The 27,520-nt window shown below is 44.8% G+C and overlaps 2 protein-coding genes across 2 annotated transcripts; both read right to left on the minus strand.

The window, feature by feature from the left end:
* LOC110982702 (uncharacterized) lies at positions 1 to 27,375 on the minus strand. The gene is made up of 10 exons (XM_022241321.2): positions 26,850 to 27,375; positions 25,056 to 25,205; positions 20,433 to 20,619; positions 19,549 to 19,731; positions 18,983 to 19,114; positions 17,540 to 18,710; positions 16,205 to 16,314; positions 4,122 to 4,325; positions 3,579 to 3,655; positions 1 to 3,110 (listed from the first exon to the last, which is right to left on the minus strand). The coding sequence occupies exons 1-10, from the start codon at positions 27,182 to 27,184 to the stop codon at positions 3,062 to 3,064; spliced, it is 2,598 nt and encodes an 865-aa protein (XP_022097013.2). The 5' UTR covers positions 27,185 to 27,375; the 3' UTR covers positions 1 to 3,061.
* LOC110987973 (uncharacterized) lies at positions 6,023 to 13,877 on the minus strand. Its single transcript, XM_087147575.1, has 2 exons — positions 12,750 to 13,877; positions 6,023 to 12,651 (listed from the first exon to the last, which is right to left on the minus strand). The coding sequence occupies exons 1-2, from the start codon at positions 13,875 to 13,877 to the stop codon at positions 7,639 to 7,641; spliced, it is 6,141 nt and encodes a 2,046-aa protein (XP_087003701.1). The 3' UTR covers positions 6,023 to 7,638.
* Positions 27,376 to 27,520: the final 145 nt, after the last annotated feature.

The raw sequence follows: 27,520 nt of genomic DNA on the forward strand, positions 1-27,520 counted from the left end.
TATTGTTCTTGTTAATTCATTTATTTCAAATTGTGCCAGACCATGACAGCAACACTTATGGAAAATACAAGTCAATTCATGTACAATCTTTATGTGAAATTACTTTGAATAATTATGCATAATGATAATTTACATATATTGCATACTTTAAAGCAATTAGGAACAGGTATGTCATTCCAATATAATTTCTTTTTTCAAATACAGAACTCTGCTTGCACATACAGTTTTTAAAAAAATACTTGAAAAATGATGTGCACAATCAGCCATAACCATTTTGAATAAGGCACATTCTCGTTAATAATACTCAGTTCCTGTCTTCGGGGGAGAAGGTTAGCGTAGCGGTTCTTTCCTCGCTTTGCACCAATGAGGCCCAGGCTCGAGTCCCGGCTTGGCCCAGGCTTTAAAAGCAAATGGTTTCCAGTCCATACTTGCTGTTGCAGGTTTTCTCCGGGTACTCCGGTTTCCTCCTGCCTCTAAAACTGGGACCTTCTTCCTAACTCAGTAGGGACCCCATTGGAATTAAGTTGCAAAACTTTCATGGGCTATCCCTGGTATTACCTAACGGCGAGGTGATACCAAATCAATCTTATCCAACCCAATCCTTCCAAAAAAGTTCTAACCATCACGATCAGTTTTGAATAATCTAATAAGGCAGCTCTGTTCTGCTTAGGTTTCCCAGGTATTTTGTATACATGGAATTTCTATGCAGCACTTAACACCAGGGATCAACCGACCATCGGACATCAGATCAGCCCGATGTTCGGCAATACATCGGATCGGCAAAATTTGACTCCTTGCCAATATGAGTGTCAATGTTAAATTGGAGAAAGGAACAAACTCTGTGCTCAGTTTTGGCAAACACAAATCTCATATGTTTATTTGAGCATGAATAAAAAACTGTGGTTTACTCAGTGTGATAAATGAACAGTTACACCCACATAAAGTAGTTCCAAAAATTACGTCCGCATGCGATCTGTATATCGCGTACCGCAACAACTCAATGAACAGACCACAGCTGGCCCCAACGGAGCAGTCGGTGTACACTGTATACCGTTTCAATAGAGTACCGAAGTGTGACGTCACTGAACCAGAAATTGCAGTGCAAACGAATGGAGTACGCGCGCGTGTTGGTTCACGTGCCGGTTCCCGCACTAATGCCTTTTACACACGAATTGTGCACGTGACGTATTCACCTCGGTACTCTATTGAATGTCACAAACGGAGGCACTGTGTGTCTAAATATTCTGCATACTGTACATGAGCGGACCGTGTGGGCGCTGTGTGCGTTGGGTGTGAATACAATGGAGCAACCGTACCGGTATTGTACTATCGTGCAAGGTGAGATGTGGCAACTCCCTGACGATAAACTCAAACAAAACTAATCCTTTACGAGAGGAATTTAGTATCAATACTATCCAAAGTGGCACTTTAAGCAGGTGCACTGTTTTTGTGTTGTTAGGCCCACATCATGTTAAGGTTTTTATCGACACTTGCGTTCTTCAAGGACACTGTCAATGTCGGTAAAAACATTGGATCGGATCGGACATGTTGGACATCGGCCATTGTTAAAAATTAAAACATCAGACGTCGGATCAGTATTTAAAATCAGCACTGGTTGATCCCGACTTAACCCCGACCCCCCTTCCCTTCCCTACCATTTTTTTCCCCCCAGGCACTTTGCGAATTAAATGCGGCACATTCCAATACAGCGAGCCTCGGTGACCTACTGTGCTGGATTTAACATCAACCTTGTCACTGATCTGTTACACCATGCCTATTAACCGGCCACCGGTGTTGCCACTCCGTGAATCCAGCAACGCACACCGACTTCTTGTTCGCAGTTACGTTCTGTTGCTACAGAGTACCAACGTTGACGTCACTGTGAACAGAAAGTGCCGTACAAACGAGCGGAGTATGCGCGCGTTGGTTCTCGCTCTAATACCTGTGCGTATGATGCAGTCACTTCAGTACTCTGTAGCTACATACACGTGGCTGGGATTAATTTGTAGGAAATGCAGTTGGTGCTTTATGTTTCAGACCAACCTTCCGTTCCAAAAACAGAATTTTATATCACTCCATAACTGCAAAACTCAAGGTCTTGCAGCCTTGCGTCTAGGCGCAGAAACAAACTGCTTTGTTACATTGATATGCCAGTAGCCGAGTTCTGTGAGAGTACATGGAGATCTACTGGGTGTCCGCATAAAACAGTATACCGAGATCAAAATTACATAGAAATGGGTCATTCTGTAAATTTGGGGTCCAAAGTGTGACATTTTTCCGTCCCTGTTCCCTCTGAAATGTCTACCATCGGACATGTTTGACACAGGATGTATCACTGAAATTGACTTTAAACTATTTTTATTTGTTTGGCAGCTAATTTGCAGTACTTTGGGAAATTAAACAATGAGTTCTAAACATCAAAAATCACATGCCACACGTAACAGGGACGGGGAAAAAATTGGACCCCAAATTTATAGAATGACCAAGATGTCAGACGTGCATTGACAGGAATGGTGGCCATGTGGAGGGCACAGCACATTAAACTGATGAGGTAAGTAGCGAAAACAAAGCAGATAAGATTGATTTAGGTACATTCCTTGTTTTCAAGAATGTGTTCTTAAAGCAAAGGCATTTGGTACTCTGCATCAAGCTTGTCACAGTGCCAATTTCAGCACCCTTATCGGTCTCGTTTGTTTATTCATCTGTGTCAACAACATCACAAGCTGTATACCATTGCAAAGAGGACATTCTGCCCTTTCTAGAAATATATTTTTCCTTCCATACATAAAGTAGTTTTGCTATTACAGTAATTTTTATCTTGGTATACATACTTATTATGTGGACACCCTGTATAGTGTACATGTACATGTATTTGTGTGGGAAAGTACAATTAAGTACCAGTGTGAGCGTAATAATTGATTGGGAAACAGCAGCAGTGCAGGATTCCCACCAGTCAGGCATACCGGGTACATCCTCCCTTGGAGTCTACAGCCTCTGATGATTCGAATCACCTCATGTGGAACTTCCATATGGTGTATCCGCCATCAAGACCAGAAGACTTTTAAGCTGGTGATGTGGTGGCAGTTGGCCCAGGCTTGTCACTGTTAGCCCTGTAGAAGATGCAAAGCCACACAACAAAATTTGATGAATAGGTATACCACCACGGCAATATGAATTTTCAATCCAGGGCATCCAGTGCATTTAGAAGACTTCCCAAATGAGAAGCCTAAAGTTTGTGGTGGATCTCCATCATGATTATGGACAACGTGGAGGAGCTGTACTCAGCACCATGCTGTCTGGTCATCTAGCAAAGCCAGAGTGTGTTCAAATTTGTGCACTTTTAATTAATAACGCAAAGCCCCTTCCATATTTCATCTGAATGTGCACAAAAGCAGTAGCAAGTACACGTATACTAACAAATAACTGAGTGCTTCACCGCCAAGAAAATGGAATTCATAGAACACATGCACTCCCACGTACACATTCTGCACTGTTAATCTTTGTTGTCAAAGTCAGCCAGCGTGGTCCGTACGACAAAAATGTAAGCGTGCAGATATGCCGAGGTGACATACATGTACCTGGCTTCAATCTTTTTGAGCAGCTCAACCTTCCAAGTGGGCATGTCACGGTACTTCCTCTCCTCGGCTCTTTGTTGCTAAAGACAAAGAAATTTAATGAGAGACCCTGCATTCAGTGTGTGACGGACCAGAAAGTCAGGAATTCTAGAAACAAGGAAAGTGCAGGAATTTGGGGAAACTGGAAAGTTCTCTTAACCAATCGGATTCCTTGAAGGTATATATCATTGGAATTAAAGTTGACAGTGACAATAAGCATGTGGCACAAAATAAAACGGCTTGAAGTAAAAACAAAAATGCACTCGCCATTTTGTTTAAATCACACAGCAGCGCTGGTGTCTGCCACACAGGAAGTTCAAGTGCCACATTTATCGCATTTTAATTCATGACGTAGAATCTAGAGATCTACTGCATGCGACAATGGGAATTTGTGGAAAGGAGTCATGAAGGTTTATCTAAAACACAAAAATCAAGAGAGGGCAGATTCACAAGCGCTGCCGAATTTTTTCATTTTTTTTTTGAAAGGGCGGGAGTTTCCATTCTCACCTTCTCTCGTTTGTACTCCTCCGCTGCCCGCTGGTTTGCCCTGTCCGCTTCCTTCTTGGCAAGGAACCGCCTCCTCCAATCCGGCAGCTCCGCCCCATTCTCAGCCACCAGGGGTATGCTGTCCAGGAAGTCGGCAGCGTAGAAGACCTTGGGGCCTCTGTCTTGCACGGGGCTGGGGCTCCTTGACGAGGGGTCCTTGTTTGTCTGAAAAATGGAAACGATGTAACAGTGGTGTGGTGTCACTGCCCGCTCTTCCTGCATTCTCAATGGAAATGAAGAAAAATCCACAAAATACCTGTCCCCAACCTCTGGACAAACTCCTGAGAACCTGACCCCCTGTGAAGAGGACTCACTTTACTGTCAGACTTTCACCACTACTGTGTGTACGTAGATTCAGCAAACCACACCCTAATTTTAAGGCCTGATTTCAGATCTACTGCTACTGCGGAAACATCAGCATCTTCCCTATGTACACTCTGGCACATGCACACATGCATGTACTTACATGTATGTAAAGACTCTCCAGGTTTATATACATGTATGTACACTGCAATAAAAATTAGCCTACACTTTCTGTGCCAGTTACACGCTTGCCCAGGCTGGGATTGCTGGACGGGAGAGATGTCATCGACGGGAAATTCAGAGCAAGGCTCATTTGCTTCTAAGCTCTTAGAGTGGGCTTCATTTTCAGGATGTGAAAAATAAAAACAGCGACGAAGCAAATTTTGCCACTTCAGGATGCCAGAGTCAATCACTTTCTGTGGCATGCCAGTTGCAATTCAATTCTCCTTAGAGCGACTGAGTGTAAATGCCATTTTGCTGGGGTGAGATTTCTCAGCTTTTCAGCTGATTTCAGCTTTTTGCGTTTTGGATTTCAGCTTTTATTTCCTCGCTGGCTGTGTACAAAAGTATAGGAGATTTTCACAGTTCAGCTTCTTTATGCCTTTTTTCAGCTGTTTTTATCATTGGTGAATTTCATCCCTGATCATGAGTCCAACCAGTAATGGGATGTTGGTATGCAACACTGGAAAGACGTTTGCCTGCATATTTGACTCAACTTGACAAATTAATGGATGGCTCCTAAGTTATCCCTCTCAGTAGGAAGTAACCAGCATTTCCATTAGTGTCACACAGACGTTCAATAGTGGGAGTGGTACGGCCCCAGTGGGGTGGGGGAAGGAGGGAGGGGCTACTGACTATCACAGTGTTGCAGTCTGTACATCCGTCTTTTCCTCCTAATGACAAACAGCTCCCTTGGGAGGTAATTCCACCGCAGCGGGGATATTTATTAATTCATACAACTCTTCAATCTAATCAGCAAATCTAATCAGCAATTGTTGCAGCCTCCACTGCTAATAAACCTGGGGCACAGTAATAAGATGGGATAAAACACAGCTTCTGAAATACTTTCATTTTGAAACAGAAATTGTCTGCTGAGACTTCACTCTTGAAACAAAGTGACTCCCGAGGCCTTGTTACTAAGAAACACACTTAAATCCTCCAAAATTCTCCATTATTTTCTTGAATGAGTTCCTTGGAATGAATGACAACTGCATCAGCCTTTCAAAATCCTTTGGCAATTCCCATCAAATATGTTGAGGCAGTGCCAAGGATATGTTTGCCCTAGTACTCGGGGGATTAAATTCCCAGGAATGGTCCAGTGGAAAGCCTTCAACCTTGATCTGGTCAGTAAGTCTAGATATGTAAAGAGACGGTATGATCGAGTGACCAGTCACCCCAAGAGTCAAGTCCTTGATAAGCATGTGAGTCCGGTGTACAATGACGTCATGTTGCTACTGCATATGTGTTGCACCCCGGGTAACACAAAGTGTTACACCAAAGGTGTACATTAAAAGAGTTTCACTCTGTAAGAAAAGGAACAGCACATGGACGCTAGTGAGTTGAGGTGTTGCAGTCGATGTTCACTCTTCAAAATGTAGAGTCAGAATGACTCAGCTAACTTTACATCATACATGAAAACCATTTAACAAAACACGGCCTAAATACCATCGAATCGAAGTCACAAAGGCTTGTTTACATAGAAACTCTGTTTACAAAAACAACATATTTCTCCAGGAAATCATCAAAACACAAACTGAATCCAGAAATCGATTCCAGAATCGATAAAATATCGATTCAAGCAGAAGGTCAGTGTCACAGTATAATCGATTCTACAACCTAAATCGATACTGAACCTGCTCCAAGCACTGACTGTTTATCTCAGCACTTCCTGGGCCCTAATTATCTATGCATGGCTGGCTTTCCCCATGCTGCACACAGAACTAATGGAGAAGTCTGCCTCATGGCCTCAGACAAAGGAAACTGGCAGAAATCCAAACTGGTGAGGCCAACTTCCCAAACATTCTCATACTTTAAAATTACATATCTCAGCTTCTCTATCAGAAATACACACGCTGGATGTAAGAATCTGTCCTTCGGATGCTTTACATTATTATCGTATCCAATTCTAGCAACCAGGTTGAGGAAGGACTGCATTTTAGGGTCAACAAAAATATAGGTACAAAAGAAGGAAAAACATGAAAAGTCTATCACGCCGAACCATAATTCTCAACCAGTGCCTTTCCTAATTACAATCACTACTGTACAATAATTGCCCATATTTCATACTTCAGTCTATGAGTAAAAGCAGGGAAAGTTCTTGGAGTCAGAGAGTGAAGGGAAAGAACAGCAAGGTTCACAAAAAAGAAAGATAAGAGTTCAGTAACAGAGTCTAAGCACAAGAAATGGAAAGAACAGAGACTGAAGAAATTACAATACATCTGTGCAAAACTTACTTTTTCTAAATATCTACACGAAAAGGGACCTTGCATTGAGAGAACCCTACTCCTTTGTTCTCCGGCATATTCTGCCCATGTGCTCAGTTCAAATGTCTGAGTTGTTCAACCAGACACAAATCTATCAACACAGTTTGAACAAATCATAGGCAACATCCAATATAAAATGCTAATTAAGGTACAGGAGCATAAATAACCGGACAAGTTAAAGCCGAAAAATAAGAAGTACAACATACCTGTAAGAAAAGGAACAGCACATGGACGCTAGTGAGTTGAGGTGTTGCAGTCGATGTTCACTCTTCAAAATGTAGAGTCAGAATGACTCAGCTGAGGACAAAGACTCCAACTCCTCATGCACTAGGCCCATGTGGCTTCCAGGAAAGATTATGCAACAGGTAGTTTCCCAACTGCTGTTCCATGTCACATCCCACATCAGTGCACTCACTGTACACTAAACAGAAGTAGGCTTACTTAAAAAAAAGGGGGGTCCAATAAACAATGAGAGACTGTGCCTCTGGTACACAACGGACATCTCAAGCTAATCTGTCCATGGTCTCTACACTCTCCCCTGAAAAAATTTAATGTTGTCCTCAACATTAGGCTGGTACTGTAAATAAAAAAAATAAAAAATGGAACAGATTTCAATCCAGCCAAAAAAAAGCACATTGTGTCACGTTAAGTGCTACTTGTAGTCAGTTCAAGTGGAGTGTCTCTGAAGGCTCTTAGCTGGCAGTTTGCTGGGCTGCTGGAACTGTGCACCATTGTGGCCATAGCTGCAATCCTAATGGATGGGCGGGCCCAGTTGTCATCATGGGGGGAGTTCCTGGCATCAGGTGTGGGGGCCACACCCACGGAGCAGGGGCTGGTGCTGTCATCACTGGAGAGGGCCATAGTGGTGCATTCTGGGGGTAGGGCCTACAACTTCCCATGCTGACCAGGTTGACGCCTTGTCCCCATTGTGACTCACCCAACTGTCCATACATCAGCCGCTGTGGGGGATGCCGTTGTCTTGTTGGGTAACTGGGGCATTCTTCCGGGGGTTCTGGGACAGTTTCTGCTGCTGGCCTAACTGGGACGGGGGCAGCCGCGGGTGCTGGGTTGACAGATGGCTCAGGGCTCAAGGCTGTCTCAGGCTTAGAGGCTGTCTCAGGGTGGAAGGCTGCCTCTGGACTGATGACTGGCTCTGGACTGATGACTGGCTCTGGACTGGTGCCTGGTTCGGAGCTGACGACTGGTTGAGAGCTTACGTCTGACTGTGAGCTGACGACTGACTCAGGGGTTACGTCTGGCTCAGGGCTGGTGACTGTCTCCGGCCTAACCACTGGCTCAGGGTTGGCAGCTGGCCCCAGGCTGGCGACTGGATCGGGGTTGACCCCTGCCTCGGAGCCAGTCACTAGTTCAGGGCGTACTGCAGGCTCAGGGCTGACCACTGGCCGCGGTTGGACCACTGGCTCATGGCTGATGATTGGCTCAGGGGCTACCTGTTTTACCCCTTTCTTCCCATGTTCAGCCGGAATGAAGACCTCTGCGTTGTGGTTCAGGGAAGAAAAGGTGCTAGTGGTTCTACCTGGCTGCTGGCGTCTGCGGGGGGCCGGGACTGGTCGTGGCTGAATTAGACACCCATCATCAGAGCTATCTGAGTCACTCTCCAGCAGTGCCGTACTCGGGGGTTGTCTTCTGGTGCGGGGTGCTGGTTGGGGTAGGGGTTTCTGGGCCCGTCTGCTTCTAGTACTGGACAACGTTTGAGGTTCATCCTTCTCTTCTGCCATCAAATAATTGCAGGGCAGTAGCAAATTTCGATGAAGGGTCCTCGTTCTTCCTCTCTCGCTCTCAGGACGAAGTTCATAGACTGGGGAGTCATCACTGAGCCGTTTGATCACAGTGTGAACTTCCTTTTCCCAATGGGCTCGCAGCTTGCCTGGGCCACCCGTCTCACCGAGGTTTCGCACAAGTACTCTATCACCAGGATGAAGGATGCTACTGTGCTCTCTACGATCATAGTGGCTTTTACCCCGTGCAGAATTCTTCGCTGCTGCTTGCCTGGCCAATTCGTAGGCTTCCTCCATTTGTCTTCTCCAGCGCTGGCTGAATTCTTGGTGGTTCTTCAGGGGCTCTGTTTTCTGCTCCAACCCAAACATCAGGTCAACGGGCAGGCGAGGTTGACGGCCATATAGAAGGAAAAACGGTGAAAACCCCATGGCATCGGAACGAGTACAGTTATATGCGTGCACCATCTTGTTCACCGACTCCTTCCAGCGGGACTTTTCCTTCTCCGGTAGGGTGCGTAACATCCCCAGAAGGGTTCGATTGAATCGCTCAACCTGACCGTTTCCTTGTGGGTGGTATGGGGTCGTTCTGGATGGTGAAATGCCGCACAGTGTCTGTAACCTCTGGAACAGTTGGTTTTCAAATTCCCTCCCCTGGTCGTGATGGAGTTTATGGGGGAAACCGAACCGTAGGACAAAATCGTTAAAGATTTTGTCAGCTGCTGTTCTGCCCGACTTGTTGGTGGTCGGGTATGCTTGGGCGAACCGGGTGAAATGGTCCATCACCACCAGGATATACTCATACCCTCCCACACTCCTTTCCAGATGTACGAAATCAATGGACACCATCTCAAAGGGGGCTGTCGTCACTATGCTGTGGAGCGGCTCACGAGTCTGGCGGTTTGGCTTGCGTTGCTTGAGGCATCTGCAGACCCTCGTGACATGATGTTCAATGTCTCGCTGCATGTGGGGCCAGTAGAAGCGTTCTCGGGCTAGGTGGATGACTCGCTCTGCACCAAGATGACCCATTTCCTCGTGCAACTCCTTGTACACCAAGTAATGGTACTGGCGAGGAAGGATGAGTTGGGATCTTTTGCCTGATTTGCGAAGTAACACCCCATCCTTGTCGACACTCAGCTTACACCAGTCACGGAGAAGAATAGTGGTGTCTGGGTGTTCACCTGCCCGATCCTGTCTATCTGGTCGTTGTCCACTGGTAACGTGACGAAGAACGGGGCCAATGACATTGTCGGCTTGCTGGGCTGTCTTCAGCTCTTGTTTACTGATTTGTTGGGTCGATGTTGTCTCATCATCAGGGCAGGACGTGTCAGCTGTAACCGCTGTGATCCATGGGCAAAAGACTGATTGCCTGGCTATGACTGCATTGGCTGCTGCACTGATGTGGTCCGTTGTTACCTCCTCTGTACACTGAGCCATGTACTCGCTGACATCCAGTGGGAAGCGAGACAGCACATCTGCATCGGTATTGTTCCGTCCTGGGCGATATCTAATCTTGAAGTTGAAGTCAGCGAGTTCGGCTACCCACCGGTGTCCTGTCGCATTTAGTTTGGCCGATGTAAGGACATAAGTGAGTGGATTATTGTCAGTGAACACTGTGAATGAGGGCGCATAGAACAAATAATCACGGAACTTGTCCGTTATCGCCCACTTCAGTGCAAGGAATTCCAGCTTCCCAGAGTGGAGATAGTAGTTTTTCTCTGCAGGGCTGAGCGTTCGGGATCCATATCCTATCACTCTCATTTTGCCGTTTTTTTCCTGATAAAGAACTGCGCCCAGTCCGTCGTTGGAGGCATCTGTATGCAGGACAAACGGTTTGTCATGATCGGGGAAGCTCATCACTGGGGGACGAGTGAGGCAATCCAGCAGGCCTTCTAGCGCTTGTTGGTGCTTCGCTGTCCACTCTATCTTCTGTCTAGATGGTAACTGTCCAATGTTCTTACTGGAGGTCGCTTTGTGTTTGGACTTCCCTCGGGTCGGAGTGTCGCTGTTCGTTGTGGTACCCTCAGGAGTGGGGTTTCTCAGGAGGTCGTACAGGGGCTTCGCCTTCCTCGAGAAATCTTGTATATACTGCCGATAATATCCGAGTAGGCCAAGGAACTTACGTAGCTCACCAACTGTAGCGGGTGTCTTGGTCCTTAGCGCCTCGACCGCCTCAGTGTCAGCAGGGTCCATTTTGTAACCATCGCTGGAGATGATTCGACCAAGATACCGTACCTCTTTCTGGAAAAGACGGCACTTACTTGGCTTCAGTTTAACTCCGTGGTTTTGGAGACGCCTCAGGACTTGACGAAGATTCTCAAGGTGACTCTCGAATGTTGCGCCATACACCAGTATGTCATCTAGGTACACTACGGCGATTTCTCCGACCAACCCCTCCAGACAGGACTCCATGCACCTCTGAAAGACTGCAGGGGCATTGGTCAGGCCAAACGGGATGCGGTTCCATTGGTACAGACCCCAAGGAGTAATGAATGCTGTCTTCGGGCGACTCTCCTCCTCAACAAACCCTTGGTGATACGCCTTTCCCTGGTCTAGGGTCGAAAACCACCTGTTTCCTCCAAGGCCATCAAGTACGTCTTGGATGCGTGGAATTGGTTGCCTGTCTGGAATCGTCTTCTGGTTCAGCTCTCTATAGTCGATACACAACCTTAGAGATCCATCCTTTTTCCTCACACAGACAACGGGAGATGAGTAGGGAGATTCTGATTTCTCAATCCAACCTCGTTCAATCAGGTCTCTCAGGTAGGACTTCACTTCTCCATATAGGGGTGGCGGAATTGACAAGTATGTTTTCTGTACTGGCCGGTCATCTTGAAGACGGATGTGCATCTTTAGGTCTGTGATGCAGCCCATGTCATGGTCATCCCGAGCAAATGCTCCTGCCTCTTCTCGCAACATCTGGACGGCAGCTTGACACTCATGCTCTGCTAGGTGGCTTACATCAACTGGGGGCACCCATGAGTTGCCATCGTGTCGTGTGGCTGGTGTCACTGTCATGGAGTGGACGGCTTTTGTTAGGTGTTCCTCTGACCGACTGTTCTGTAGTCGCTCCATTGAAATTATCCCCTCTACAGAACCAATAGTTGTACGTCTCTTGAGGACGATGTCACAGTTGGAGAGGTTGGACACAAAGACGGAGATACATGTTTGCCTTCCCTCTTTTCTCAGCTTTACTACCGAAGGGTCCACATGAAGATCTTCCGGGAGTGCTGGTCCCACTGCCGGTTCAAAGAGAACTGTGGTGTCCTGAACTGGTACGTACAACCTTGTTCGGCAAGTTACCCAAGTGGAGCTTCGCTGGGGGATGGTCACATTCACATTTCTGACTTGCACACTGCCGAAGTTCTCGGGCTGTGGCTCCTGTATGAGGTCGACTAGCGCCTTCAGTTCTCGCCTTGCCATGGAGGGAAATGCCGCCTCAACAGCTCGAACTGGGTGACCCCTTTCATCCCCACCTTTTACCACCTCCTCAATCACATTATATCCAATAATGGGAACTTCTGTGGTAGAACGAGTCACCAAAACCGGAACGCTGATGACATGTCCCCGTCCTGCTGTCAACCCAAAGGTTACCTCAAGCCAGCCATCATAGGGAATTGGGGACCCATTTGCTGCTGTAAGGCTGAGCTCTTCTCCTCCAAGAAGTTCGGATAGGGGCCGTAAATTCAAACCTGGCAGATGGGTTGCTCTCCACCGTGCTGGTATGATGGAGACCTGCGCTCCGGTGTCCCACAAAGCTCTCGTCTTTACGCCCTGTATGGTACAGTTCACTAGGCACCTCTTACCAACGAGCCGGGCTACTTCTGTCTGCTTTGATGAAGACACATTGAACACATGGGGGGACTTGGAGGCTTTGATGTCCCTGGTTACTGCCCGTCCCTCGGCAGTAACCCCTCGTCGTTTCCCGACCTCGGTCTCCTTGTCCGGCACCCTCTTGCGAAGTGATCGCTGGACCCGCACTTGAAGCAGTGATCACACTGATCACCCTTGCCCAGTCTGTCACAGTTAGGGCAACCTTGCCTCTGGGAGTACTGTCGTCTGCTAACTTGCCTGGGTTGCCTCTGGTCCTGTGGTTTCTTGGTGAGAGTCTCCTGGATGCCTGAGATTTGCCGCTTAAGGGTAGCAATCTCTGCAATCCCTGCTTTCAGCTCGGCGATGTCTGACATCAAAGTGCCCTCCTTGGGCTCCTTCTTTTGCTCTTGAGTGGGGGCATTGCTTTGGACTTCGTGGACGGAGATAGCTTTGGTGTGCAATTTCTCTTGACGCTCCATCTCATGGCTTGCTGCTATGTTGGCCTTCTCAAAAAGAACCTCGTCAGGTGTCTTGGGGTCCAGCAGCAGGGGTCGAAGTTCATTCCTTACTGCTTCACTCCTGAACCCTGTGAGAAGTGCGTGCAAGAACATGTGCTGTACCAAACTGGGTTCATACTTCAGCCCGGAATCTGCTTCCTGTGATGCAAAGATGACCTTTTGCTTAAGGTCGAGGGCACGGATCAGAAAACTTTGAGCCGACTCTTTGCCATCTTGAGCTAGGCGAGATAGCCGATGATATAACTCGGTAGCGTCCTTTTCTTGGTAGTGGCTACGGAGAATGTGACGCAGTTTGGGCAACGTCAGCCCCACTCGCCCTTCGAGGTAGCTCCGAAGTGCCGATCCTGGTACCACGGCCCTGATGACGCCTTCCACAATCTCGTGCTCGGAATGCCCCTTTAGCCGGCCATGCTCGATTTGGTGAGCTAAGCTGGAGAAAGTGAGCCTATCTCGCTGACCTGGCTCACCAATCTGGCCCGAAATCTTGAACTCCCTCCTCGTTAGATGCAGTAGGCTGTGGGTCGGCGATGGGGAAGTGGTGACATCAGCAGGCTTCTGGTCGGAGGGAGGGCTAGAGACCTGGGGTGCTGAAGACAAGGGATCATCTCCAGCCGTAAGCTCAGTGAGCCAGTTCTGCAGTTCTTGATAAGCCGACATTCCCTCGTCCTCCTGCTCCTCCAGTTCCTCTCGCAGCAGATGACGGGAGATCTTCCTGACCAGCATTTTCGGGCTGTCTTCCTTTCCCTCAATGGTGCCATAACCAGGAAGATCAAGGTGTTGACACACCTTGAGGAGGGGCAGCTGGCCCAACTGACTGACCTGCTGCAAGAGGCGCTGGCAGAGCTCTTGTGGTGTCGTCGCCATCTATCGGGCTGGTGGGATGCACTTGGGCCAATCGTGGTTCGTTGGTCCCTCAGGCTGACTCCCCTGTTCCCCTTCTCCTATGGCTCCGGTATCACGCTCTCAGCTAACACCAGCGCCTTTCTCAACAGATCGTGATGTCAGGCCTCGCCCCACTGCTACCACATCATTTCTGGGCTCGGTGTCGCTGGACAGGCGCTGTCATTCATCCCTGGATGGATGATGATGGGATGAACACACCTGTCCCTTCGTGGTCGCCAAATGTTGCACCCCGGGTAACACAAAGTGTTACACCAAAGGTGTACATTAAAAGAGTTTCACTCTGTAAGAAAAGGAACAGCACATGGACGCTAGTGAGTTGAGGTGTTGCAGTCGATGTTCACTCTTCAAAATGTAGAGTCAGAATGACTCAGCTAACTTTACATCATACATGAAAACCATTTAACAAAACACGGCCTAAATACCATCGAATCGAAGTCACAAAGGCTTGTTTACATAGAAACTCTGTTTACAAAAACAACATATTTCTCCAGGAAATCATCAAAACACAAACTGAATCCAGAAATCGATTCCAGAATCGATAAAATATCGATTCAAGCAGAAGGTCAGTGTCACAGTATAATCGATTCTACAACCTAAATCGATACTGAACCTGCTCCAAGCACTGACTGTTTATCTCAGCACTTCCTGGGCCCTAATTATCTATGCATGGCTGGCTTTCCCCATGCTGCACACAGAACTAATGGAGAAGTCTGCCTCATGGCCTCAGACAAAGGAAACTGGCAGAAATCCAAACTGGTGAGGCCAACTTCCCAAACATTCTCATACTTTAAAATTACATATCTCAGCTTCTCTATCAGAAATACACACGCTGGATGTAAGAATCTGTCCTTCGGATGCTTTACATTATTATCGTATCCAATTCTAGCAACCAGGTTGAGGAAGGACTGCATTTTAGGGTCAACAAAAATATAGGTACAAAAGAAGGAAAAACATGAAAAGTCTATCACGCCGAACCATAATTCTCAACCAGTGCCTTTCCTAATTACAATCACTACTGTACAATAATTGCCCATATTTCATACTTCAGTCTATGAGTAAAAGCAGGGAAAGTTCTTGGAGTCAGAGAGTGAAGGGAAAGAACAGCAAGGTTCACAAAAAAGAAAGATAAGAGTTCAGTAACAGAGTCTAAGCACAAGAAATGGAAAGAACAGAGACTGAAGAAATTACAATACATCTGTGCAAAACTTACTTTTTCTAAATATCTACACGAAAAGGGACCTTGCATTGAGAGAACCCTACTCCTTTGTTCTCCGGCATATTCTGCCCATGTGCTCAGTTCAAATGTCTGAGTTGTTCAACCAGACACAAATCTATCAACACAGTTTGAACAAATCATAGGCAACATCCAATATAAAATGCTAATTAAGGTACAGGAGCATAAATAACCAGACAAGTTAAAGCCGAAAAATAAGAAGTACAACATACCTGTAAGAAAAGGAACAGCACATGGACGCTAGTGAGTTGAGGTGTTGCAGTCGATGTTCACTCTTCAAAATGTAGAGTCAGAATGACTCAGCTGAGGACAAAGACTCCAACTCCTCATGCACTAGGCCCATGTGGCTTCCAGGAAAGATTATGCAACAGGTAGTTTCCCAACTGCTGTTCCATGTCACATCCCACATCAGTGCACTCACTGTACACTAAACAGAAGTAGGCTTACTTAAAAAAAAGGGGGGTCCAATAAACAATGAGAGACTGTGCCTCTGGTACACAACGGACATCTCAAGCTAATCTGTCCATGGTCTCTACATATGTCACCGGCTGAAACAGTTGTCAAGACAACACGTTGCCATACCAACATGAGTGGTCATACAAAATAAAAAATTGGAAATTGAATTGAAATGAATTGGAAAAAAAAGTGTGTAAAAAAACAGCATTCATTGCTGAAGGTCAATTTAAAATATTTGTGGCATCTCATCAACAGTAAACTGATACATGCAAATCACGAACACAGGAAAACGTCAATTCTTAGGTAGATGTATTGGTTGTTTATTTTCATCCCTGTCCTCCTATTTCATGTTTCTGTCTCTTCTCTTTTGCCTTTTTTGCTTCTCACTTTTTTTTTTCTTGGGGCGGGAGAAGGAGGAAGTGCCCCCAGGCCTCCCCCATGCCAGTCGGGGATGTTGGTAATAAGAAAAGTTAATTAAAGTTTACATGTACACTGTTTAATCCAAGTATCGTACTGTATAAACTTGTTCAATCAGGTTTTTGCCTCCGGCCAAGAAATAATAGACTGACATTAGAAAGGAAAGCCATCTCTATTATACCTGGAGAAACATGGATTGGGTTTTGCGTGACTGTCTCAGCGTTGCCCCCGCCTGTATCTCAGCGATCAGGTCAGCATTGATTCCACCCTGCTTACTACCCAATGAGGAACCTGGAATTTAAAAAAAAGGAATTAATACTGAATATGTCCGAAGATGTTCCTTATAGGGCGTATCTGATTTAGGCGTGGATCCAGGGGGTCCCCAAAAACCCTGCTCTCAGCAAAAAAAAGGGGGAAAGGGGGGAAAAATAATAAAAACTAGCTTAAAAAAGTGCATCAATGCTATTTTCAGCAACGTTTGTCATGCATAATGTTTCATCATCGTTTTCGCTTGTCGGCAAAAATGAGACATTAAAATAAATCTCCAGCCCGACACCCCCCCGGAAAATTCCTGAATTGTACCCATTTTAGTCAAGCATCAGACTTTATGACCTCCATTCAGAGTGAAAACCTTGGTCGTGAACCCCATTTAATACTGATTTTTCAAGCGGGCTGTTGCCATGGTAATAAAAAGTAGTCAACACTAACGGAATGTGATTGAAGAAATTTGAAGTGAAGCCTATTCATATAAAAGTTTAAGTCAAAATTTTGGATGTGAAATTTTCATTCCGTGCATAACATCTCCCAAGGTATCAAGTACAAAGAAATTAAACCACATCACGAATATTTTATATCATAATTTTCTGTGTGTCACTTGCCACTCATACTGGTCAATAAACAAATTTGACTGATGGACAGGAAATGTAAACTGAGATACTTTTTGCCCTGCAAAATAATGCAAGTGGATTGGGAAAATGAAAAAGCATTTTGGCACAGCCGTGAATATTGTCTTTCTTCTGTTTTTTTTCTCCTGCCCTCAAATACATGTAGACAGATTAAGAGACAGGAATTTTAACCCAAATTAGAACAAATAATGGCCGCTTGTATATCTCAGTACATTTCAGTGTCACCTCTATTTCAGGCATCCCCCATGCTCCTTTTGCCAGTGCAGGCTCATCCCTGAATGCATTAACATCCGACCGAGGAGATCACGCATTGTGCCAGAAGAGTCACAGTGAAGCATGCACGCAGTAATGTATTATTCATTTTTATACACAGAGACCTGATAGAACTTACGCAGGATTTGCCATCCAGATAATAAATACTGAACGGCCTTCAAAGTGATTGTGAATTATGCATCCAAACATTGCCTGCGTTATCAGTTACGCTGTGTTTGCACTTGTTTAATTACTCTATGTACCCGTAATTGGTCGTTAAGAATGCAAGAATTCATCGGATACCATGAAATTAATTGTGAATTACTAATGTCCAGACGATGAATGAAGGAACAACTTACTTGAGGATCGCCTTGAGTTTTGTGGGCTGGGTTTGAGGACAACACTCGCTAGATCTCTTGGAGACGGAAAGCCAGGCACACTAGGTGATGAGTGGAGAGACAGACTGGTAGTTGGGCTGTGTTGTGGCTGGCTGTTGGTGGGCGGGGGTGCGGGAGGAGGGGGTGGGGATGGTGGGGTAGGGATGGCAGACGTGATGAATGACAGACGAGAAGAAACCTCCCTCGAGTTGTTGGGTTGGTCCCTCCCACTCTGAAGGCTCGTGGGCTGGGATACCATCATGGGTGGAGGCGGGATAACGATTGCAGTGGGCCTGTTGGGCGTGACCATCGGCAAATGAGGGGGCGGTGAGTTAGTGATTGAAGGCGGGGAGGGGGTGTGGTCCCCCTGTGAGGGCTTCTTAGGGGGTGGGGACTGTAGGCGCGTCTCGGATGACCTGTTCAGGGGGATCAGGTGAATGTTTCGTTTTGCAGGGCTGACCAGGCTGCCCTCGTCCGGTTGCACTATTTCCTCCACCATAACGGTTGTGCTGAATCGCAACTCCTTCTTCTCTAGTGAGAGTTTAAGTGGAGGTGATGACTGGGCGTTGTCATTGCGAGCCAACGGTGCATCCCCTGGAGAGGAATTTACATGCTCCTCTGTAGTACTCTGCTGATGAAGACTTCTCTCGGGAGACAAAGCAGGAGATGTTATCACTGCCTGGTGACCTGACTTCAGCGGGCTGTTCTTGCTCTCTACGCCGCCTTCCACCAGTGGTTCGGGGCAGTCAGTCTGAGTCCCTTTGCTGCAAAACTCGGCACCTTTCTTGAGAATGCCGGCTTCGCTCAAAATGTTTCTCCCCTTGCCTTCAGCTGAAGTCCCCCTCTTACGGGGGCTTGGGAAACCATTCATCTGGAACGTCGGATCCATCTCGGTCAGTTTCTCATAGATCTGCACGTACTGGGGGTCTGGATCAGGTTCGGGGGACTCAGTGACCTCGTAACGGCCAGAGCGGTGGATAAACTCCTTCTCGATGGTTCCCGCAGAGGAGGAGCTGTCATGGTCAGACATGATGGAAGAGGACAGTGACGAGGTGTTGCTTGAAGATGATACGTTGTGCTTGATGTACACTCCTGCCTCATGGTCAGAAAGGCTCTGGCAACCACTCTGACCTTTACCCTTGGTCTTACCAGTCTAAGAAATGAAAAAAAAATACATAAAAGGTTTTTAACAAATGAACTGGAAATTCTTACATATACTTGCACATATTAATCTGAAAATTTTTTCCCTGCCAAGATCAATTATGCACTAAGTGAAGAAAGTGCATGCTCAGCAAAACAGGTTATACTGTTACCAGCTAAAAGCACCAGGGTGTATGTATTGTTTGTCAGGCTCAGCACATAACCTTGCTCAGCAAAACTTTATTCGCAATGGCTATTTGCAATTCTTGTGGTCACTTCACCAACCCTTTTCTCAACGCTCCGGAGGAATTTGGCAACCTGGAAGTGGCCGCATTTCTTGGCAAGGTCGGATGCCACGAGGAAGTCTTTGTCTTCAGTGTTGACATTGCATCCGTGCTCCACTAGGATCTTAGCACACTAGAGCAAATTAAGTCAATCACACAAATAAAAAAGAGAAAAAGACACTCTATACATGGTTTAAGACTTAACTGAATCAACGACCATGTGCATTTCTGCATAGGTGACTTTTTTTTGGGGGGGGGACGGATGCCAAGGGAGACTTGTCAAGCCTTCCCTTACAATGTTCTCCGAGAGTGAAAGTAAAAACTAAACATTTCTCCTAACTGTCCCAATATTTTCCACCACTATCAAGCCTCAGCTGGAACAAAACTAAATATGTAGTCTTAACCTTAAACTACTAACATCTTCAATAAAACCATCTGGAAAACTGGTTCTGGAGACCTGATAATCAACTTTTCGTATAACCCCCCCCCAAAAAATTTCTTTTCTGACATTGAACCTGTACTTGTTTTCTGGGTTGCAATTGAGTCTTATCTCTAATTGGGTCTTACCTCCAATTGGCCGTGCTCGGCGGCATCGTGCAGTGGCGTCCCCCCTAAGTGGTCCCTTTCACACGTTGCTCCGTTCTCCAAGAGCCAGCTGACGATCCCAGCGTGACCCCGGCTGGCGGCAAAGTGGAGGGGTGTCGCGCCGTCATTGTCTCGCTCCATCGGCAAGACACCCTGATCCTGGACCTTGAGGAAAATGACTGTTTCTCAGTGAACGATGTGGGTTATTGTCTGAGGGGCACCAGTGTTTATCTTCAAGATGTTTTGCTCATTGCATCAAGTGATGGAAGAGAAACGTATTCACATCAATTTTTCCCCACAAATTAAGAACATCTAAATAATCTCCTAAACAATGTCCAGCAAGTCTCTTTTTTGTAAAAGATTCTAAATTTTTCCATTCAATTTCCAAAGGGTCATCAAGTCCTGAAGAAATAGCAGGTTTTTCAGCACCTCCCCAGTCCTAGCCCTAGCCCTAGCCCATTGGCAAAGGATTCGCTGACACACCTCCCTCAAAAATTGTGGGAGCCTCTGATGGAGAGCAAGACTTTGTAATTGTAGACAAGGCAGACAGTAGTTCAGGAACCAGCATCATGGGGGGGGGTGGTTGACAGGATTCCCGGCAGTTTTTGTGTCAAAGGGCACAGTTTCACTGTTTTTTGGTCAAGTGTCAGATACTGGTATCAATGGTTTTGTGGCAAAGTTGCACCTACGATCTGCAGAACATAAAAAACCTTAACAAAAATTATGCAATGCTGAACTTTAAGGAAGAGGGTCATTCAAACCCCCAGGCCCTTTGGTTCCCCTCTTATTTTTTTTTGAAATTAGACACCTTTGATTCCCTTGGATAAAAGTTACATCATGGACATCAACATCTTTGACATTTTTACCAGCCAGATGAGGCAGCGCAGTTTTCCTGTCTGTGCCGCGGCATGGACTGGTTGCATGCCATCGTTCGCTCGCAAGTGCACGTTGGCACCTGCCGCCGTCACGAGGTACTGCAGGCAGGACAGGTGGCCATTCTGGACCGCAAAGTAGGCTGGCGTGGTACCGCTCTCCGTCCGTTCATTCACCATGCTGCACAGGGGGACAAATCAATATAACTGAAGACCGCCTAGGGAAACTTAAGAGGCAATTTTAAACATTGGTGTACTGGTCCTTTCAGAGTTTGTGTTTGAAAAATGGAAAGATGTAGTGGCAGTGTCGTAGGCCAATCCATCACAAGTCTGTGCTTGTCCATCCAAAGTCATCCGGTCTTTAGCCAAATCACAAGCTACATGTACTTGAACAAACTGTGACAAAACCCATTCCTTTGTCATTGTCCATACGCGCTAATTATGACTGATCTTGTGAAAGAACCTTTGATGGTCTCGGCTGCAACACTTTGTAGTGGAAGGGTTGAAGGACAGGGTGTAATAGCTGAAAAAAGGATCCAAAAACAGACTAATTCGACATCCTTCTGTCTTGGTTTATCTACCTTTTTGGCACTGCATCTTGCAAGTCTGTGAGTCAGGTAACAGTAGGTACATATGTATGTTTTTGAATTCCACAGGAAAATTTCATGCAATCTCGGTGTGCTGACAAAACTAACTCTGCCCGCACAATTTTTTCTAACATTGATCGCAAAGAATTTAAGCAGATGCAAATTAAATTGTGGAAAAAAAATGCCCCCCCTGGGCGCCTCATTAAAGCACTCAGATGCTGGATCCTGCATGACGAGGGAATATGCCATTCCAATGTGAAATCAACTGTAATGCCATTCTCCTTGGTTAGGTCCCAGCGCCCTGCGTATGTACAATTTGATTTGTAGAGCCATGGGCCCATGCTCATGTGAGTGGGTAGAATTCCTGACTTGGGTGTTTTCAATAGAAATGACTAGAAATCCTCTTGCCTCCTATGTAAACACGCTTGGATCTTAAGTGATGGGAGGGGAAAATGTTAATTGTGTGAACATGTATAACGATGTTATTATAGATGAGCGCTCACAGTTAATTAGCAGCTCCTGAGGTTTTAAAATCCCAACGAAATTAACCTGCAAGGTATTGTGAATGAATGTCAAATAATTAGAGAATATCATTCTCAGAAGAATGAAGGCTAATTTTAGAACTGATTCATTGGACTGGCGGTGTTACTTGGAGATTATCCAATTAATAATCTAGTTCATTTAAAATGTCTGAACATCAAACGTTATGCATCAAGAACCTTCAATAACTGAATTGGGAGCAGGTTGGTTTCAACTGAAAATTGTTCATGTGAACCTAGCTTGGTGCTTTTGATTTTGAAAGGCATAACACATTAATTTCCGAGCTGCATTCAATACTCAACATTCAAAAGCATCAAACTCACAAAATTACTTTCTTAAACACTCAACCACTGATATTTGCTCATGTACATGTACTACTGTGGTGATCAATTTTTTTATGATAAAAAGTCACATAAAGATCCATGCAGTAGTATTTTCGAAGCAATGTTTTTTCTTGCCATCTGTCATATGTCCTATATACATGTATCTCAACAGTACTTTTCCTAAACCTGTTTTAAGTTTCACATCACGTGTAATTCTCATAAGCATTCTTTCCACATTAAACAAATCATCTTATTTTGCAAGACACCTGTGATACATGTACATTAGTTGTGGTGATATTTTCTTGTTGACCCTAATGATATGATTCTCCTTTGGCCATGCCACCTGTAATACAATCATCACTAATGTCTACCTCTATAGCACAATGGACGCTGCGCAGCATTTTGTCTTCCCCCCCACCCCCGCCTCCTCTGGGCAGGTGATCTGCAACCTGAGCTTGAATAGATGCAGGAAGGCTCCTGGCTTCCTGTTGACAGTACCTGTTATGAAGCATTGCCTTGGCTGATTCTCGAAAGTTAAATTTTCACCAATCTCTGTATTTATTCTCCTGAAGTGTTGCCTCCCTTCAAACAAAATTTACCAATCAACTGGTGTCCAGTTCATTTTAAAGTCACTTTAATGATGCATTTGCCTGATCTGGTCCTGATGTTTAATATCACAGTGCCTGAATTGGTCCTTGGAATGATTAAATACATGTGACTTGAACTGAAGTTCCTACTTAATTTTAACTCAATTTTTTTCCCCCAAACTCCTGATGTGACAGAATGAATCTCTCTAACTTAGTGTTGAGTCATGGATGGTGCATTTGTAAACCGACAAAGTTATTTAAGTACGACATTACTTCAACTTGTGGCTTCTATGTATAGAATAATCTTACATACGGAGTAAGTAGGCCTACTATTGGATACATTCACCAGTATGATTGCGAGGGATATATATGCATCAGAATTACTCAACATTCTATGAAAACAAAATTGAATTCTGGGCTAATAATTGATCTCTTGTGCATTTTGATGGCTTCTTATGAATATTTAATGTACCACCGGTTGGCAAACGGTCTGAGTGCGGGCACTGTGAATATTGCACACTTATATCTAGATCTTCAGGATTATGGTGGCGAATAGAAATATTGGGCAGCCAAAAAACGATAGGATGGTGGTCAACCTCTGTTGAAACAAATCTGATGTCTGGAAATGATTTTGTCTGTAACATTTGAGAAATTCTGGAAAGGTTATTGTAGAAAATAAGACTAACGCTGAGGAAAGCACGTGTTACAGTAAAGTCTGCTTTTCTTGAATATTCTTCAACTATTTCATTAAACATACGAATCAGATTTTAAAAAAAAAGAAAACATTCTTAGACATGGTACCGATATCATTTTGTGAACAAAGCCAAGCAACCGGTGAACAGCTTCGTGATTTATGATAAACCACACTTTGTTTGCATGCTCTTTAATCTGATACTGGTTAAGGGCTTTGCCTAATGCTCGCATCAATCTGAAACTCCCTCGTCCATTGTATCGCTTTTCCTTTGCCTTAATTGACGGCCGCAAAGTGACTGCAGCTGTTAGTTATCTTTTCAAGGAGGGAGGCTTCTGTTTTTCATTAATTGATGACGGGTTTGCTTAAGGCGGACAGCATAAATGCTCACAAGACTAATGAGTTTTGAAATTTGGCAATCTTATTCCACAAAATAATGTTGATCCCTTTACGGTGCATATTTTTGTCTAGTTGATTGGGTTGTGCTTGTTTTAAGAAAGATTAGGAATTCCTATGACTTTTGCCTACTGTACAAAATGAAGCAATCAATTGTCTGAATATCTACATATATAACTACGTGTTAGGCTCAGAATGGAAGCACAAGTATGTGTAAGCTTAGCTTCAGATAAATTTTTTGATAGCGAGACACCTTGTCAATAGTGCATCCCTTTTGTTGGGTCACTCTGCATACTGGAGTTGTGTGTAATATTTGCACAGCACACACAAATATTTGCCAGTTTTCATATTTGAATAATTTGATGGGCTAATTAATATGAAGCACCGACACCTTTCCCAATAGGGCACACCAGAAAATTGTAAATAACTAGATGTTTTGTTTGACATAGATTGCGCAGGTATTTTTGCCATTCCCGCACACACATCAGGTTGACGCGCGATCTGCGTGGTGATAAACAAAAACGAGTGTCAAGAGGTTCAGAATGCACCTGACTGAAGTAGTTTCAGGGTTAAATTCCAATGGACGTGGGAACAGGCCAAGACACACTTGAACTGCATGTATACCTGTGTGTAGAGATATCTCCAGTGTTTAAGCTGCATATTTCACTTGCTTGCAGTGGAATGTTGTCATTGAAATTCCTGTTGCCAAAGCTGCCAGTGGAATGTGGAATTTTTCAAAATCTTGCAAAAGATTTTGCAGAACATTTGCAGATCAAAAAAGGCGAGCATTTTTACACTTAACACAAACTGAATACATGAAGTATTAAAAAAAATGCAGGCCGAAAGAAATCACTTAGATAATAATAATAATGTACCACTTTCTTAATTAGGTATTTGGAGACATTGAGCAGCAATCACACACTCTCCTACATTAGATAAAAATTGAATAAAGATAAACTCAAATATTAATTAAATTTCATTTTCTGAAAACCTTTTTGCAGCGTCTGCACACTATCTCTCGCAGAAAAATTTTTTTTTTCAGCAAAAGGGCCAAAACTGATTGTAATTAATTTTTGAAAAAGTTCCAACCCTAACCTCTCTTAGTCCTCTAAAAGTCCAAAAGTTTTCTTCGGGATATTCCAGTATGTAAGTACAACCATGCCACGGTGATTTTACAAGGGACTTGATGCCTGTGAAACGTTTGAAGTATGGAGAATGTGCCACTGATCTTCCTACAAAGTGATCAACTTTCCTGGTTTCATCAGACACTTCCAAAACCATCAAAGGAAGTTACAAATTACTTCCAACATTTCAGTAACTCCTGTTCACTCAAGACTCTCTGGCAACTGACATCCTTTACCCACGTCAAACAGAGAATAATTGCAATTTTTAATTGATTTACTAGCTCACAGGCAGATGAGCACTCTCTTGCAGAAAAGAAACGATCTTTAGATAACTTTTAAAAAAAGCAACTATGCACTGATGAGACTTACTCGGGAACAACACTGGTGATGTACATCACACTGGATATGTCACCTCTGGCTGTGGCATAATGCAAGACACTGACGCCTTTCTTGTCTTTATCCCTGATGTTGAGACCGCGCACCTCCACCAGAAAGCGGAGAAGACTGAGATGACCGAACCTGAAGTTTAGGAAACAGGAGGGAAGGTGAATAACTGGGGGTGACACGATATGGCTCTATGTAGATGTCGATATTCAGGATATTTATGTACATCTGTAATATATATTCAGAATGGCACATTTATGGCATGTTAAAATTGTTTTCCCTTTTTGAGTGATACAGAATGCCTTTTAGTCATTGGAAGTCTGAAAAATTCTTCACAATCTGCTTTAATCTTTTGCTCACCACAAAATGTGGAAGGATGATTCCCATCGCCCACCTCAAGTGAGTGTGTGTGGGGGGATATATACTCCAACCCCCCCGGGATTTATGGCCCTGCTGCTTATCCATGTGCTACATGTGACTAAGTATTTTCCCAAGTAATAAACTCACAGTAAAATGTAAATCTATGTAAATTTACATAGTCATTAATACAAAGAATAATTGATTGGTGTTTGGTATGCCTACAACAAGCCTTTACCACGGTTGATATCCAATGATGGATGCACCCGACTACGGATATGTTTAAACATCTCAGCCCCCTTTTAAAATCCCACCACACTGATATTCAAGGTTTGAAATTACTGTACAAGTGTATGCTTCAGAATTGATATGTTAGCCGCCCCCCTTTTGAAAAATCAATGTATATGCAATATCAGGAATCCCTGACACTAAGACGATATTGCACAATGCATTTTAATTCAGTTTTTTTGGGGGAAATGCATGCTATATTTTGTAAGGTCAACGTTCAAAATCACTGTGAATGCTGCAGGTGTATGAGGATCAGTCTGCATATATGCAGAAAGCACAACTATGCCAGACTTTAAAGGTAGGTATTCTCTGCTTTTACTCAAACTTAAAAGTAAAATTGTGACCCACTCTGATAAATCGGCAGAGCCACGTTCTGAGTTTTTATTTGTATTGAAAACAGTAAATTGAGCTTTTTATTTTGATGTATCACTCAGTTTGGCATCCTGATGAAAGTGGATGCTCCATGGTGAAGATGCTGTGGGTTCCTTTTGATTTACACTGTACAAAATTATTCTAAAGGACTTTTTACTCCATTGTGGCTCTGCCAATTTGTGACTCATTTTCATAGAGTGGGTCACAATTGATATACTGTTACCAAAAAATGAGCGATATGTGTCAGTTCAGCTTTAATGGGGACAGAAAGGAGCAATTTGGTTAAATTGATCAATCTCAAACACTGCATCATTGACAAATTTCACAAATGGGGCTGATCTAATAAAATGCACGTCACCTCAAATGTAACTGTGAATTACAGTTTAGCACCAATAACACAACCAAAAGAAAGGATTAAAAACAGGTATAGTAACTTCAAGATTTGTTGTTTTGAACCAATGGATGACCACATGACACAAAGTAAGCAAGTTTTATAGTTCCTACAATCTGTTTAATTTATGAGGTAAAAAGAGTTCCGTTTATGAAGATTGTCTGACACCCTGTGTACAAGAATTAAAAAAAATGTTTTTAAAGTAAATGCTTAAATATTTTCCCCGCTCATTTTTACTTTTTGAAATGTTATCCCCTTCTGATGGCTTGTAAACCACTGCAAGGGAAATAAGTGATGTCCGTATATGGAACTCTTACTGATGGGATGAAGGGACGGGCTGGGTGGGGTGGGGTTGGGTGTGGTACTGATACCTTGCACTGATATGCAGCACTGTGGCTCCGCTATGATCCCTCGCTCCATCGGGGCAGCCCCATCGCAGCAAGTAATCCAGGCAGCTCTGATGGCCGGCCGCGGCCGCATCGTGGCTGGGCAGGGCGCCGTTGTGGGCTGTGGCTATCGTCGAGTGACCGGCCACCTCGACGAGGAATTTCACCAGGTCCAGGCTGCCCGATCGGGCGGCCAGGTGGAGGCACGTCGCACCGTGCGGGTCCCGCAGGTTTCGGTCCAGCTCTCCCCGGGCCATGGCGCGCTTGACGGCCGCCAGCTGGCCCGTGCGGACGGCCAACAAGATTTGGTCCGTGTTCATATTTTTGGCCTCACATCATCACTTCCAAAATGAGATATATTCTTCAGAAAATTTTATACAAAAAAACCCTTTCGAAAAGAAGTTCATATACGACAACGAAACGAAAATTGTCCCATAGACGAGAGCTTTAGTCAAAGTGCGCGAACAACACCCCCTTTCCTTTCGCGCGACCGGTGAAGACGACAGAGCACGCGCACGCGCTAGTGTTTAAAGTGCGGTAGTTACAAAGAGCAAAAGCGCCCATATATGCGCCTTCATTGTTATCACAGCCCCCCCTACCCATTTACACAGGTCGTTTTTCGCGACTGCAGGTGTATAGCCCAACTTCGCGCTGAG

The sequence above is a fragment of the Acanthaster planci genome, linkage group LG16 (assembly GCF_054643075.1).
Source record: "Acanthaster planci isolate LZ-2023a linkage group LG16, COTS_SCS, whole genome shotgun sequence".
In the NCBI taxonomy this organism is placed as follows: domain Eukaryota; kingdom Metazoa; phylum Echinodermata; class Asteroidea; order Valvatida; family Acanthasteridae; genus Acanthaster; species Acanthaster planci.

Bases quoted from the DNA above. Each gene is read 5' to 3' on its own strand.
- LOC110982702 (XM_022241321.2), bottom strand. From the start codon at position 27,184: ATGAACACGGACCAAATCTTGTTGGCCGTCCGCACGGGCCAGCTGGCG. The intron at 4,326-16,204 runs GTATAATAGAGA...TCCATTTTTCAG, and splicing joins CCCAATCCATGTTTCTCCAG to ACAAACAAGGACCCCTCGTC. The intron at 3,111-3,578 runs GTACATGTATGT...CATCTTCTACAG, and splicing joins CTCAAAAAGATTGAAGCCAG to GGCTAACAGTGACAAGCCTG.
- LOC110987973 (XM_087147575.1), bottom strand. From the start codon at position 13,877: ATGGCGACGACACCACAAGAGCTCTGCCAGCGCCTCTTGCAGCAGGTC. The intron at 12,652-12,749 runs GTTAGCAGACGA...GTGCGGGTCCAG, and splicing joins ACCAGAGGCAACCCAGGCAA to CGATCACTTCGCAAGAGGGT.